This window comes from Dendropsophus ebraccatus, chromosome 4, assembly GCF_027789765.1.
Source record: "Dendropsophus ebraccatus isolate aDenEbr1 chromosome 4, aDenEbr1.pat, whole genome shotgun sequence".
NCBI classification, from domain to species: Eukaryota; Metazoa; Chordata; class Amphibia; order Anura; family Hylidae; genus Dendropsophus; species Dendropsophus ebraccatus.
Window position 1 is genome coordinate 143,846,295 of NC_091457.1, and position 15,691 is coordinate 143,861,985.

The 15,691-nt window shown below is 45.5% G+C and overlaps 1 protein-coding gene across 2 annotated transcripts in view; it reads left to right on the plus strand.

Annotated features, from left to right (window-relative positions):
* The first annotated feature begins 4,484 nt into the window (after window positions 1–4,484).
* SREBF2 (sterol regulatory element binding transcription factor 2) overlaps window positions 4,485–15,691 on the plus strand; it is a 34,745-nt gene continuing 23,538 nt past the window's right edge. For both annotated transcript variants that reach the window (XM_069967300.1, XM_069967302.1), the window contains exons 1-2: window positions 4,485–4,835; window positions 15,241–15,621. In XM_069967300.1, coding sequence (XP_069823401.1) covers window positions 4,754–4,835; window positions 15,241–15,621 — 463 coding nt within the window. In that variant the 5' untranslated portion in view covers window positions 4,485–4,753. The remainder of the gene's footprint in view (window positions 4,836–15,240; window positions 15,622–15,691) is intronic.

A 15,691-nucleotide genomic window follows, 5' to 3' on the forward strand; every position in this document is an offset into this window, starting at 1 on the left:
GCTGCAGGACACTTCCGGTACAGTCAGTGTCTCTGTACCCCGCTGCCCGCCCCGGAGGATGACGGGGGTGCACGCTCTGCCGGGAGAGGAGCTGCTGGGACCGGCGGACAGGTGAGTTACTCGTTTATTGTTTTTTTCGGTGGGGCCACATATAATGCGGGACACTAGGTACTGTTCCAGGACCGCGGGACAGCACCCAGAAAACGGCACTGTCCCGCGGAATCCGGGACAGTTGGGAGCTATGCATGACGCTGCAATGCTGTAGAAATCACTTTACAGCAGCCTCCTCTTATCACTACAGACAGAACAGGAAGTCTCAGCTTAGTTTGGCCCCAGTGGTGAGAATGAAAACTGCAAGATTTCCTGATTCTTTCATAATATAGACAGCAACATGGAAAATTAGGAAAAATTTCATCAAAAATTCTTAGAAAATATGTTTCACATAAAAACATTATTTAAACAATGTCATTTTCTTATGACACAATCCCTTTAAGCTTGCACTGTTTTATGCAAAGTTTGCTATAACAAGGACGCCCATTTAAGCCTGATGGTGCTACAGCGCCCAATATAAATTACCAAAATTTCTGATCTACCATGTACCATGTGCCCCCTCGTAATGGTTTATTTATTATTGTTATACCGTAAATGCTAAAATATTTTGTCTGACCTGCCTTCTCTAGTTAAATAATTCACATGTTCCATCTCTCTAATCTTCAGCGGGTACACCCCTTGTACTTCAAATAGCCATCAGGACACCGCTCCATGTAATCCACATTTCTGCCATTCTAATGAGTCATAAAGGTGCTCTCACACACTGCAATTTTGCCCAGTTTCTGTCATGCTTTTTTAAAGAAAACTTAGCAAAAAACTTAGACGTTCATTATTTTATCCAATTTATTATGATCCATACATGGTTTTGGCTTAAAGTGACACTGTTACCCCCTTTTGTGCATTCTGACATCTCTACACAGGTGTAAAGGGTAAATTTAGCAGTTTTCATACCTTATTTTATATCATAGGTCATGGTGCTTGTTCAAGTAAAAAGTCATCTTTTATCAGCTGCAGATTATGTTAAGTGGGCGTGGCCTCACGGCATTAGCGCCACTTAGCCCCGCCCCCTTGTTGGCCATTGGTGGGCCGACCTAAAGGGGGTGGGGCCTAGACCTTTAGGCCAGCTTGTTCCAATGGCTGGTGAGGGGGCGGCGCCAATGGTAGTGTTGTGGGCGGGGCTAAGTGGCGTTAATGCATTGAGGCCCCGCCCACTTAACATAATCTGCAGCTGATAAAAGATGACTTTTTACTTGAACAAGCACCATGACGCATGATATAAAATAAGGTATGAAAACCGCTAAATTGACCCTTTACACCTGTGCAAAGATGTCAGAATGCATAAAAGGGGGTGACAGTGTCACTTTAAAGTGTCACTGTCACTTCACAAAACCTTTGACATGTCATATAGAGGTGTCAAAAGTTTTCTCTATGACATACAAAACAAACAGAAGGTTTAACAGCAACCTATAGGTGCAGGTGCTTACCGTATATACTCCTCCCAGCGTACACACGATAAACACCTGTTCTGTAGCCATTAAAAAATGAGGATCTTAGCAAACTACTCGATCAGTGTACCATGATGTCACCATGTTAAGGTGTCCTCAAAGACATGGTCCCTACTCTAGCATTCTCACACTAGCAATGGCTTCTCCTGGGCTAAGTAAGCCTACAACTGGGCAGATAGGAGCCAAATCTTTATTTATAGCACCCGCAAGACATGGGTGGAGTGCAGGCCAACAGGAGGCAGCCTTATTGTTAGCCCAGGAGGGGCTAAAATTTTGTAATGTGGTGTGTGCTAGACCGGTCACTTGCTAGATGGTACCATGTGACACCACTTCTGTGGTGGTTGGTCGGAGTATAGCTTAGCCAGTGGATGTACCTGGCACACAGGTATGGAGGCACACCTGCTTCTAGTTTAAGGTGGCCAACTATACCCTTACCCCTGTGGTCGGTGACCTGCCGGGCTGTGAGGGGGTCCCTTGGGTAATTATTACGGTGGTCTGGTGTGGAGTTGTGACCCACCCAGACTATCGGTACCACCACCCACAGAAAGGGGAGATGACCCAAGGATGAAGTACTTACTGTGTAGGTGCCAGAACAATGATCAATGAGTCCTGTTATCATAAATAAAATCTTACTGTGAAAACGCTTTGTACAACAGTTGATCATAGACGGTATACTTGTCAGAACAGAATCTGCGTAAAGAGGAGTTTGTGCTGAGAGTTCAGAGTAGTGGAGTTTGTGTTGAGAGTCCCAACCCAGGGTAGAAGTGTGCTCTGCCGGAATGTTAGAAGAAGAAGAAGTAGAATACTAAAGAATACTTGAAAGTAGAAAGATACTTGTGCCCGTGTTTCAACCTTTGTTGTTATGATACCACCTGTTGCCCTACAGTGTTGGGTGACCCATCCTATTAGGGTGACACAAGCCCCAGACCTTGTTACCTGAGTTAAGCAAGGTGTCCACGTTTACTTGGTTAAACCTGCGCAGCGAGATAGAGTACGTAGGCTTCTAGCAACTTTGCTCTTTCCAGATCAGTTCCTTTTGTTTCAGGATACTGTCCTGCTCTTTTAGAAGTGTTCACGGCGTGGGTTGGGGTGTTCTCTGCTTTGTCCTCTCCTGAGTATCTTAGCACTGCATTCTAGGAATAGGTGCAGCTTTTGAAGAAAAAGTCTCTGTGTCTCCCATGTGCGTCTGTTCACTACCACACACTAGACACACGATTGGCTGAGCACTGTTATGCTCAGCCAATCGCGGCTGATCAGCTGATGACGAGCTGGAGGGGGGCCGGCATGAGGGTGGGCTGGAGCGGTCCGGCCGGCCTCCTGAAGATGATGTGATCGTCCCAAGATGGCTTCTGGGTTCGACAGTGATTCCGTAAGTATACGGCATCACACTTCCGGGTCTAGTGGGGCCGGGGGGAACATGGGGAAGGGGGCTATTCACCTAAATAACACACATTACAATGTTGTATAACTTTGTAATGTGTGTTATTTAATGAAATAATGCTTTACCCCTTTAACCCACATGCAGCGTGCAACCTACAGTGTGAACAGAGGCATATAGGCGCTGACATTTTTTGCGCTTTTTTATGCCTCTATGACATGTCAAAAGTTTTGTAAAGTGACAGTGACACTTTAAAGGAGTTGTCCGGTGTTAGACAACATTTAATATACTGCTGCTGTCAGAGTATGTGCACACTACAGGAGCTGGCGGATTACCCGCCGCAGATTCCACAGCTCGCCCCCGCTTCCACACATCTCTGCTGGTCCCATAGGCTTCATTCTATGGTTTGCAAGATTCCGCCGTCTGCACGAAAAAAAAAGAGCGGGTTCACCACTTCTGAACAACAGCCCACTCAGCCAATCACTAACTGAGACGGGACAGCGCTATAACCAGTGATTGGTTAAGTGGGCTGTCACTCACGAGATGAGTTTGTCTGAAAAGTGTGGCATCAGCGGTGATCAGGGGACGCCGGTGACACCACAGGAGGACAACAGGAGAGCGCGGAGAGAGAAGTATGGGCTATTATTTACTTTCTATATAACAGCAGCAGTACATTAAAAGTTGTCTACCACCAGAAACCCCTTTAGGCACCGTTCACACTACGAAATCACCGCGGAGATTCTGTGCTGACACCCATCCCCCCCGCGCAGACAAATCCTGCCTTCAATCTCTTTGAATGGTAGGTCTAGCGCCGGGATTGACCGCTCAAATAACTGACATGTCAATCCCGGCGCTGATTCCGTAGTGTGAACGGGCCCTATAGTAAGATTCTCTGTTGCCCCTGGCAACCAATCACAGCTCAGCTGTCATGTTTCACATTCCTTTGGTAAAATGAAAGCTGTGCGGTCATTGGTTGCTATGATATAAAACAGCCAATACGTTGGTCACATGACACATCAGCCAATCACAGTTCTCCTTGGTCTCTCCTCATATGGATGTAAATTATGCAGAGATCATTGATTGGCTACAGCATCACGTGAACAATGTATGTGACGTCATCAGGGTATAATATAAAGCTGACCGTAATAGATGACTGTATTTATTATTTCCTATTTTATGCCTTTTCCAAACGTATTATGACAGTAAGAAGTTACACGTTATTCATGTCTAGTACACACGGGAACCGCAGGTCAGGGCAGCGTTATATGCGGTTTATTATGTGACACGGCACACAGATGGTTAACAATGAGATCACAGCTGTCAGTCTCTCATATGCGGGAGACACAGCGAACCGTTCTGTGAAGGCGCCGGCCTCCTATGCAAATATAGATCCCCTGATCGGTGACGTCGTATCACCCCACAGCATGCCAAGCGTTCTGATTGGTCAGCGTCCCCTGGTCTCATTGACAACAAAACAACCAGCACGCGCTATTACAAGAGGAGTGGGCGGGGCCTCACCCACACGCCTGGCGTCCAGTGGGGGCTTTCTCAGAAAAGATGGGAGGGGTGGAGGGGGAAGGAAAAGCCAAGCCTCGTTTTCATCACTGTACTTTACTTTAGCTCTCTATGTCCACAACGAGGCTCGACACGCAAAGTAGGGTGTGACGTCATATCAGCGGAGGGCGGTGCTGGAGGAACATGGCGTCGGTTTCGCCTGTGACAGGTTGTTGAGTTTAGGAAGAAAAGTGACAGGAGCCGCGAGTAGGCGCAGGGTCCCCGGGCGGGGAGCGCAAGGAAAGCGACATTTCTCATCTGCTCTATGGAAACTGCAGGAATGAGTATAGAAAACATGGAGACGCTGACGGAGCTGGGGGATGAGCTCACCCTGGGAGACATTGATGGTGAGAGACACGAGCCTGCTGCTTACGCTTTACCGGTTCTTAAAGGGGAACTCCACTTTTTTTATATTGTGATGAAAGTTATTGTGGGGGGAATCTGTGAGAGGTCACGTGTCAGGGACCCCTCAAATAGTGACCAGTGACCCCCAGCTATGTTGTATTGTGCAAAACTACAACTCCCATGATGCCTTGTTGTGCTGTGATGGGGGTTGTAGTTTTGCAATCAGAGGTTGTTGCCGTTGTCAGGGTTACAGTATGGGAGTAGTCACAACGGGCGGTCTGTCTCAGGCCGGGTTCACACCGTGCAGTTGTGGAGCATTTTTATACAATTGAAGCTGTTGTAGACGCTGCCTGCGACTTATGTGACAAAGGGGTGTGGCTTAAAATGCAGCACAATATTATAATCTTACTATGCATATTAAGCCATGCCCCTTTGCCACACAAGTCGCAAGCAGCGTCTACTACAACTTAAATTTCATAAAAATGTCCCACAACTGCACGGTGGGAACACGGGCTGAGAAAGACCACCCGATATATTCATAAGCGCGGTAAAGCAGCGCCAGTCGGCGACTACTCCCATACTGTAACCATGACAACCAGGTAGATTGTATTGTGCAAAACGGCAACTCCCATGATGCCTTGTTGTGCTATGATGGGGGTCAAAGATTTGGAACCACTGCGAAGCCCTCACAGATCTAATGCTTCTTGTCAGGGTTACAGTATGGGAGTAGTCGCCGACTGGCGCTACTTTACCGTGCTTATGAATATATCGGGTGGGCATTCTCAGGCCGGGTTCACACCGTGCAGTTGTGGAGCATTTTTATGCAATTGAAGCTGTTGTAGACGCTGCCTGCGACTTATGTGACAAAGGGGCGTGGCTTAATATGCCACACATTGCTACAATTGTAGACAGAGATGCTTAAGGGTACGTTCACACTTACCGGATCCGCAGCAGATTTCATTTAAATAACTGAACACCGCATCAAATCTGCTGCGGATCCTGTAGGTGTGAACGCACCCTAAAGGTGATGTAAGAAGTTACACCAGACTAAGGATGTGACGGGCTGGATAAGGTGGCGTTCACACCAGCATCTCTCAGCTCTGTTTCAGTTTATTTAGCTGGATCTGAACGGGCAAGAAAAGTGACGTCTGCTGTAATTAAATTTTTTTTTTTGTCTGATTAAATTCTACTAAACCAGGGATGGGGAACCTTCGGCCCTCTGGCTGTTGCAAAACTACAATTCCCATCTTACCTGGGCAGCCAAAGCTAAAGCTGATGGGAATTGTAGTTTTGCAACAGCTGGAGGGCTGAAGGTTCCCCATCCCTGATCTAACAAACAGAAAGCAGATGAATCCTATTAAAGTCAATGGGATTAGTCTGTGTCCACTGTGCAGCAGACTGTCTGACTTTGTCTTTCTACATTCAGTGGGCTCTATGATTGACGGGAACCTTGTCTAAACCTATCCAGGGGGGGTCCACATTGGGTACGGGCTGTATGGGGGCTGTACACGGGGGCAGAAGAGTATGTCAGTGTATATGAGCCGTACCTGTTCATCCATACCAGGGGTAGGGAACCTTGTCTGTCCAGCTGTTGCCAAACCACAACTCCCATCATGCCTGGACAGCTAAAGCTTTGGCTGTCCAGGCATGATGGGAGTTGTAGTTTTGCAACAGCTGGAGGACCGAAGGTTCCTCATCCCTGGTCCATAGTCTAATAATGACTGTTTGGTCCATTTCTAAGCACACACAGTGGTACCTTGGTTTAAGAATAACTTGGTTTAAGAGCATTGTGGTTTAAGAGCTCACAGTTTTTCAAAATTGTAACTTGGTTTAAGAGCTCCCTGTACTGGGTGGGAGTGTGAGTGGGGGAGGGGCATGGTCTGCATAGTGGGGTCTACAGCCCTGTACTCTGACCCAGGAGGTCTCCCTCACCTTCCAAATCATAGCAGATTCACTTCAGGCTGGGACTTACATCAGGGGACAGGACTGTGGAGGTAATCTCTCCATAGCTGTAACCCCTCTCTCCCCGGACAGAGAGCGCTGCATGTATGTGCCCACATCTGCCCTGCTCATTCCTTCATGCTCCCTGCAGTCTGTCAGCCCTTGTGTTTTCCATCCTCAGAATCTGCTGTTTCTGAATGTTTGTTTTATCTATTTTACATGTTAGGCTACGTTCACACAGAGCAAAAGGGGCGGATTACGCGAGGAAATATTTCCGCCTCAAATCAACTGACGCTGATTTCCGAGCAGAATATAAGCAGAATGTAAGCAGAATCCCTGCGTATTCCGCTAGGAAAGTGTTCAGCTCGTAATCAGCTCTTGCCAAATTCAGCGCGGAATACTCGAGGAATCCGTGCTGAATCCGCATGCATTCAGCGCTGAATTTGGCATGTAAACTAAACTACCAGAATATATACTAGAATCCTCCTCCCCTCCCCCTTTTTTCCCTATTTCTGCGCTGATTCAGCGAGTAATTTCCGCTTGTATTACGCTTGTATTCAGCGCTGAAACAGAAAATCAGAGCCCCATTGGTTTGTATAGGCTTCCGCTAGCGGAAGAATGAACATGTTCATTCTTCTGGCGGAAAGCGGATTAGTTCAGTGCAGAAATTCCACCGTGTGAACTGCAGAGCAGAATTTCCATTCAACACAATGGAAATTAGCTCTGTACCTATTTTAACGGCTGAAATTTCAGCGCTGATTCAGCGCAGAAATTCAGCTGCTTTTGCTCTGTGTGAACGAGCCCTTATTCAGAATAAAAAAAAAATCATTATTTTGGGGTGTGGAACCAATTGTCTGCATACCAGTGATTTCTTATGGCAAAATTTGCTTTGGTTTAAAAGTGATTTGGATTACAAGCGCGGTCCCGGAGCAGATTATGACCGTAATCCACCACTGTATTGTTATTTTCTAGTGTGACCGCCTGCCCCTTGTAATCCGATAATGTTACACCAAATGTGGCCACGATTTGGTCAGTCCTTTGAGATAAATGGGCCTGGCTCGGGTACATGGCGGTATATAGTGGCATACTGTTCTGCCTGTATGCCCTAGTATAGTGATTTTCAACCAGTGTGCCGCGGGGAAAGTTCCCCAAACTATGGTGCCCCTGTGTTTTGTTCCCCGGCAATGCGCAGCGATCGGTGGCGGATTATAATGTGGGCGGTTGCGTGGTGCGCTGCGACGGGCCGTGATGCACGCATCCAATCAACGTGTGCGCTACGGCCCGCCACAGCGCACCACGCTCCCGGTCTCCGCTGATTGGAGGAGCATGTCCGAGCCCTACGGCCGGCCAGTAGGTGAGGCGGACAGCAGCGGCGACCATCTCGGAAGAGGTGAGGAAGGGGGGAGAGAAACCTGGGGATGGGGGAGAGAAACAGCGGAGAGAAGCAGGGGGGAGAGAAGTTTGGTGGAGAGAAGCAGGGGAGAGAAGCAGGGGGGAGAAGTATGGTGGAGAGAAGCAGGGGGAAGAAGTATGGTGGAGAGAAGCAGGGGAGAGAAGTAAGGGGGAGAGAAGCAGGGGGAAGAAGTATTGTGGAGAGAAGCAGGGGAGAGAAGTAAGGGGGAGAGAAGCAGGGGGAAGAAGTATGGTGGAGAGAAGCACAGGAGAGAAGCAGGGGGGAGATGTATGGTGGAGTGAAGCACAGGAGAGAAGCAGGGGGGAGAAGTATGGTGGAGAGAAGCACAGGAAAGAAGCAGGGAGGAGAAGCATGGTGGAGAGAAGGACAGGATAGAAGCACAGGGGAGAGAAGAACATGAGAGAAGCAGGGGGGAGAAGTATGGTGGAGAGAAGCACGGGAGAGAAGCACGGGAGAGAAGCACGGGAGAGAAGCACGGGAGAGAAGCACGGGGGAGAAGTATGGTGGAGAGAAGCAGGGGGGAGAAGTATGATGGAGAGAAGCACAGGAGAGAAGCACAGGAGAGAAGCAGGGGGGAGAAGCAGGGGGGAGAAGTATGGTGGAGAGAAGCAGGGGGGAGAAGTATGATGGAGAGAAGCACAGGAGAGAAGTGTGGTGGAGAGAAGCACAGGGGGGAGAAGAAAACAGGCCCAGGTTTCACACTGAGTGAGTATAAATACATTTAGAATAAATGTTTATAATATGTACTGTTTTAGTGTCATTTTGTGCCATTTTGGTTGGTGGTGTGCCCCGGGATTTTTTAAGCATAAAAAGTGTGCCGCGGCTCAAAAAAGGTTGAAAATCACTGCCCTGGTAGACTACGCTCAGTCAGTTGGGACAAGCTCAGTGATGCAGAAGTATACACTGGCTTACCGTTCTGCCTGTATGATACATTAGACTTTCTTTCCATTGAGATAAATGGGAATGGCTGTGATTGGTGCCATTGTTATACCATTCTGCCCATATGCCCTAGTAGATCATTTTCTTGCTATTGAGATGAATGAGCATGGCTTGGCTACGTATTTAACATGCTATTGGGGTTGTCATTTTTAGGAAAATTGGCAACATTTTGGTTCTTCTCTGATTTTCTCTGAATAGGTGTCAGTCCTGGTTTGGGCTAAAACTGCTGTCCTCTCTGGTTTGGGCTGGCCTCTCTGACTTCCTCTTTTCTTAAAGGGCTACTCTCGTGCGACTGCTATCAGAAAGTTATACAAATTTGAAAGTAATGCTATTTTAAAATCTCCTGTCTTCCAGTACTTATCAGCTGCTGTATGTCCTGCAGGAAGTGATGTATTCTTTCCAGTCTTTCCAGGATTTACTACTGCTCTGGACAATTCCTGTTATGGACAGAGATGGCAGTGACTGGAAAGAATACATCACTTCCTGCAGGACATACAGCAGCTGATAAGTACTGGAAGACTCTTGAGATTCTTAAATAGAATTTAAGTTAATTTGAAAGCAATCTTTTTCTGCTGGAGTACCCTTTTAAATAGCTAAGCCTGCGGTGTACAGATTCATGGAAAGTCTGACGACCTCAGTTTTGTCTTAAAAAAAAAAAACCTTCTGCGTCTAATGAAGAGAACCCGAGCCGTGTACTTTCCCATAAAGCCGCCTATAACCTGTGACACAAAGGTTTCATTGTGATGTAATTTTTACTATAGGAGATTTGAGTCATGAGACGAGAGGTAGAAGCCTCCTAGTCATGTAAGGTGTGATCCTGAGTCACTGGGCACGGTCACCTAATACCGGCTACAGATAAGCACAATGCAAACACACAGTCTTCCATCTATATCCTGGTCCCATCGCTGGGCATCATGTGGCCCTATGGGCTCTGCTGCTATACTGCTATAACGGGGAATGTGACATAGTCTTGTGACATAGATGGGTGTTGCTGTAAGGCTGTGTTCAGATCTGCAGCATATTCCAGTACTATATGTGTGGATGGAGTCTGGGGATTTTACGGGAGCGATTCTCTTGTGGAAGTGCTGCAGGTTTTCATTGTGGATTTTAACTCTTTCAGTGATGAGACATATAAATTGTGGTAAATTTGCTTGCCGCACAGGAGGGTTTAGCCCTGTCTTAAAACTCAGCATAAGGGCCCTATTCCACCAGACGATTATCGTTCAGATTATCGTTAAATCGTTCGAATCTAAACGATAATCGTTCGTTTGAATAGCAGTTAACGACCGAAAGAGAAATCGTTGATCGTTTAATAAGACCTGGACCTATTTTTATTGTTGCTTGTTCGCAAATCGTTTGCATTGAATAAGAAGTCGTTTGGTCGTTCGCAGTAGTGACGAAAGCAATAGCGAGGACAAGACGACCGCAAGAACGATCATGAATAACGATTATCTTTCCATCTAAATGGACGAACAATTTCAGGTCTTTCGCAATAGCGGTCGGTTGGATCGTTTATTATTAACGATTATGCGAACGATAATTGTCCGGTGGAAAAGGGCCCTAAGGCTCTGTTCACATCTGTTGGCTTTCACTGAATGGTTAAACTTACTTATAATAAGGAATTTCCCATCAACTTTTTCGATTTCCCCCCCCCCCCCCCCCATTCAGCAATAGCCGGTATGGTCTCTAAGGACCCTATAACATGGAACGATTATTGTGTGCGAAATCGTTGTTTGAATGAGAAGAATAATCGTCCTGTGTAATTGCAGGCAACGATTGAAAAATCGCTCATATGTCATTGATCGTTGATTTAGATCTGACCCTAAAATCATCATTAATCATTCGCAGTAATTCCACATTCATTGTAACTAACATGCTGAACGATTTCAGGTTAACAATAAACCTCGATAAACAATTTCAGGTTAACGATAATCTTGTTTGCCATAGTTAATTGTTAAAAATTGCTTTGTCTAGAAGGTCCCTAATGCTGCGTTTACGTGGAACAATTATCGTTCGTATTTTCGCATTTGAGCGATAATTGTTCCGTGTAAACACCACAAACAGCGACAAGCTAGAAATCGTTCATTTTGATCTTTCAACATGTTCTCAGAACGTCGTTCGCTAAAAATTCAAAGATCGCTTCATGTAAACAGTTTTTCAAAGATTCACCCTATGTGAAAGATGGGCCTAAGCGATCTTAAAAACGATGGCAAAAATTTTTCTTACAAATTTTCCAACTATTTATTTGTCTAAACGCTGATCGTTATAAAAACCAAATCGTTGCTTTAAAATGGTTAAACAATCGATTGGGCAAATTATCGCTCCGTGTGTAAATGCAGCATAAGGGTACTATTACAAGGTGCGATTTTTAATGATTAACGATCGCAAACGAGATTGTTTATCGTTAACCTGAAATCGTTCACCATATTACGTCCTTAGTGACGCTCGTTATTGCGATCGTTACTATGATCGTTTATTTCTTCTGATCCCACCAAAACAATGAGCAATGTGCAATTACACTGAACGATTAGTGAACTAATGCGGAACTTGAGCGAAGGAATGTGGAATTACAGCGAACGATTAACGATATTAGGTTCACATCTAAATCAATGATCAACTACGTACAAACGATTTTTCGATCGTTGCCTGCAATTACACAGAACGATTATCGTTTAAATTTGAACGATCTAATGATTTTTTGAACAGTAATGGCCCCGTGTAATAGAAACATAGAAGATTGTCGGCAGAAAAAGACCACTGGGTCCATCTAGTCTGCCCTTTTAGTATTTTCTTTCTTATTATCTTAGGATAGATATATGTCTATCCCAGGCGTGTTTAAATTCTGTTATTGTAGATTTACCAACCACCTCTGCTGGAAGTTTGTTCCAGGTATCTACTACTAAATTGTTGATTCTTAGGTGATCCAATAGGGCGCTAAGTCTGTAATATACGGTGCTTCCTGTCCCTGCAGTGTTTGTTACTTCTGACAAGTTTGAACTTTTCCTCAATGGTCACAAGTTGCATGGACGTCCCCCCCCCCCCTTCCTTCCAGGAATAATAGAGGTAATGGGCTATTTTGGGCTGACATGTAACCTGAGGCTACGGGGGAGGCATTGTTGTGTGCTCCCAGTTACATCATACAGATACCATGCCTGGCGTATTCAGTACAGTCTGCTGTTATATGGTAACCATCTATAACTGGACTCCCTATTATACTGTATATGGAGGGATATCCCCCAGCACTATGATTCCTCGAAGTGTATTTACTTATAAGGTCATCCTTTAACTTTTTAGTAACTTTTGAAATGTAGTACTTGATTTTTATGTTGATAAAAGCCCCATATACAGAACATGCCCCATTTTAGGAGGAAAAAATAAAACCCAATTTACATTTTGCTGTAGGCTTTGGGGTGTAGTCCGGCCCGTTCTTCATCTGAGCAGAGTTCCTAATAAAGTGTAGGAGAAAGTGATGTGTATGTGTAATAACTGGTTTATAACCTGATCATTCAGCTCTTTATGGGCTTGTTCACATTTGGCATTTCATAGATGGTTTTCTCTTTCATTGCTGTCACTAGACGTCTGACATTTATTAGAGTCGTCATAAGTTTTCATGGGTGAGGGGTGTTAAGACCCCAATCTATAGCTTAAACCAACCACCAGCAATCGGTTGGGGTCTGAACACTTGACCGATCAAAACTTTTGACATCTCTATGTCAAATGTTTTTAAAGTGACAGTGCCTGTTTTAGAAAACCAAATAAAAAAATAATAAAATGGGAATATAGCTTAATCGGGAGAAGAATAAGGGTAAGTTCACACCATGCAGTTAGTGGCCAGACAGACTTTACTGCAGCGACGGGTGGTAAAAAGCTGGTTTACTTCCATCCTACAGAAGGCGATGACTCAATGTGAACACAGCCCGTGGAGTCATGACCCGCTCACTGGTTGTATAATGTTGCATCCTGTGTGTGATGTAAAGGATGGAGACATGGATGTAGATGTGCACATGTGTTCTCTGTATGGAAGCGGACAGCGTATACTCCAGCAATCACTGTATCTCTCAGCATCTTGTGATAAAACACGACGATTCTAGAAAAATGACTATATTACTGCTGATGTGGTTACTGTGATTTATGGTATACTCCCACACACAGTAATGAGCACTGCTGTATATAGCAGTGTGTGGGTATATAATATATATATGTGTGTGTGTACTGCTATGAGAGTCGAGCAGATAGGTGAGATGTTAGTAAGTGACTCTGGCTGGGTATATATGTGTGAAGTGGGTTGGGGATGTATAAATGTAGATGTGCTGGGCAAAGGGACGAGTAATGTCCTGGGCATGAGAGTGCAATGTGTTGTATATAAAGGAGCATGATGTACCGTACTGCAGTCACCTGAAGCTGTGGATACAGGGGTTCTAGAGCCATATTACACAGCCTGGTGACTTAATGTAAGCCAGAGCCGATCAGCTAGATCAGTGCTCGCTTACTGAGCCATATACAGCTTGAGGGGCTTTGGGGTATTTAGAAAAAAAATTTTAACATTTTTTTTCACACTTTAAGTCCCTTTGGGAGACTTTAAAGGGGTTATCCAGCGCTACAAAAACATGGCCACTTTCCCCCTACTGTTGTCTCCAGTTTGGATGGGGTTTTGAAACTCGGTTCCATTGAAGTAAATGGAGCTTAATTGCAAACTGCACCTGAACTGGAGACAACAGTAGGGGGAAAAGTGGCCATGTTTTTGTAGCGCTGGATATCCCCTTTAAACTGCAATCATTAGATTGCATACACTGATCGCTGCTATGCCATAGGCATAGCATTGATCAATGTAATAGGCGCTCTGCTCATTGAGCAGACTCAATGAGCAGATAATCGATCGGACCGCACGGAGGAAGGTAAGAGACCTCCGGCGGTCTGATACAGCGATCGGGACCCCCACTTCCCCTGTCACTTACACCTAAACGCCACGATCCCGGTGTTTAAGGGGTTAATGGCTGCAGTGTGATCGCTGTAGCCTGCCATTAATGGTGAGGGCCCCGCTACTGATTGCAGCCTGCACCCACGTACTGGTACGTCTTTGGTCGTCTATGGGTTAAACAACAGATGATAGAATGGGTAGGGGGGCATCTGTCTCCTGTTCATCTAAACCAGGGGTAGAGAACCTTCAGCCCTCCTGCTGTTGCAAAACTACAATCCTCATTGTTTTTGGACAGCCATGATGGGATTTGTAGTTTTGCATCAGCTGAGGGCTCCTTTATTGTTGCCTTGTCTATTCTGTGCAGTATTACCTGTGAGACAGAAGAATCTGAGGGTTGGAGCCAGGGTTATAGTAAGCACTTTGGCTAGATTTAGGCCTATTTGGTCTTTTTACTTTTAATAAATAAAAATGGTGTGATTTTTTTTTTTTATTTTTTTTTTTATAACATTGTTTTAGTTCCTTTAGGCGACCTTTGTTGTTTAGTTTTGAACCGGAATGTGCTGGCATAATTCCCTATGTATATAGGCAGATGACGGGTAGCCTCAAGGGCCTTTATTAAACCATCAGCCACAACCTGCACTGACTGGTGCATATGGGGTTTCCCCCATGTATATGTATGATTGTTGGTTACCACAGTGCTTCAACTGGTGATCACCAAGGCACAGCTTTTATATACATGTGTAGACATGATGGGATATTAAAAGGGAGCTCCAGAGAATGGGAAAAAATCTGGTGTCAGAAAGTTATACAGATGTGTAAATTACTTTTATTTAAAAATGTTAAGTCTTCCAGTACTTAACAGCTGCTGTATGTGTTGCAGGAAGTGGTGTATTCCTTTCAGTCTGACACAGTGCTCTCTGCTGCCACCTCTGTACATGTCAGGAACTGTCAAGAGCAGTAGCAAATCCCCATAGAAAATGTAAATCAAAGCTCCAGTCTCATCCCAGTGCTTAGTGTCCTCTCCCTTGCCTCATTTTCCTGCTGCTCATAGCAGCTTGCTAAGCCAGTGCATCACCCCCCCCCCCCCCCAGAAATCTATAGTAATGCACTGTATACATCATTCCCCAGGGATCAGTCATTATAGTGAGTACAAGTAAGTAAAAAGTATAACCTTTGTCTCTTTTTTTTCCTCTAGAAATGCTCCAGTTTGTCAGTAACCAGGTGGGAGAGTTCCCGGATCTGTTTGAGGACCAGTTATGTTCCAGCTACCAAGCAAACACCGCAATGGACACTGGTTTACCCAAGACGTACAGCCAGGCCCAGCCCCAGAACTACCAGACCCTGGCACCGCAGCCCCAGACCCCACAAGCTGTAGCACATGTAAAGAGCTCGGTGCAGAACACCCCTCAGAGGAGCACACCCGTTCTTCAGCCTCGCCCCGTCATCCAGTCCCCTCCACAGCATCAGCTGCAGCAGCAGACGGTGATGCTGACCCCAAATTTTAGCACCACCCCCCAGACTCGATTTATTCAGCAACCACTCATCTACCAGAATGCCGGCACCACAAGTTTTCAAGGTGAGGTTTGTAATCTGTATGTTTATCATCAAAGTTGTGGTAGGGGTCCTAGTGGACAAGACTCCAACTG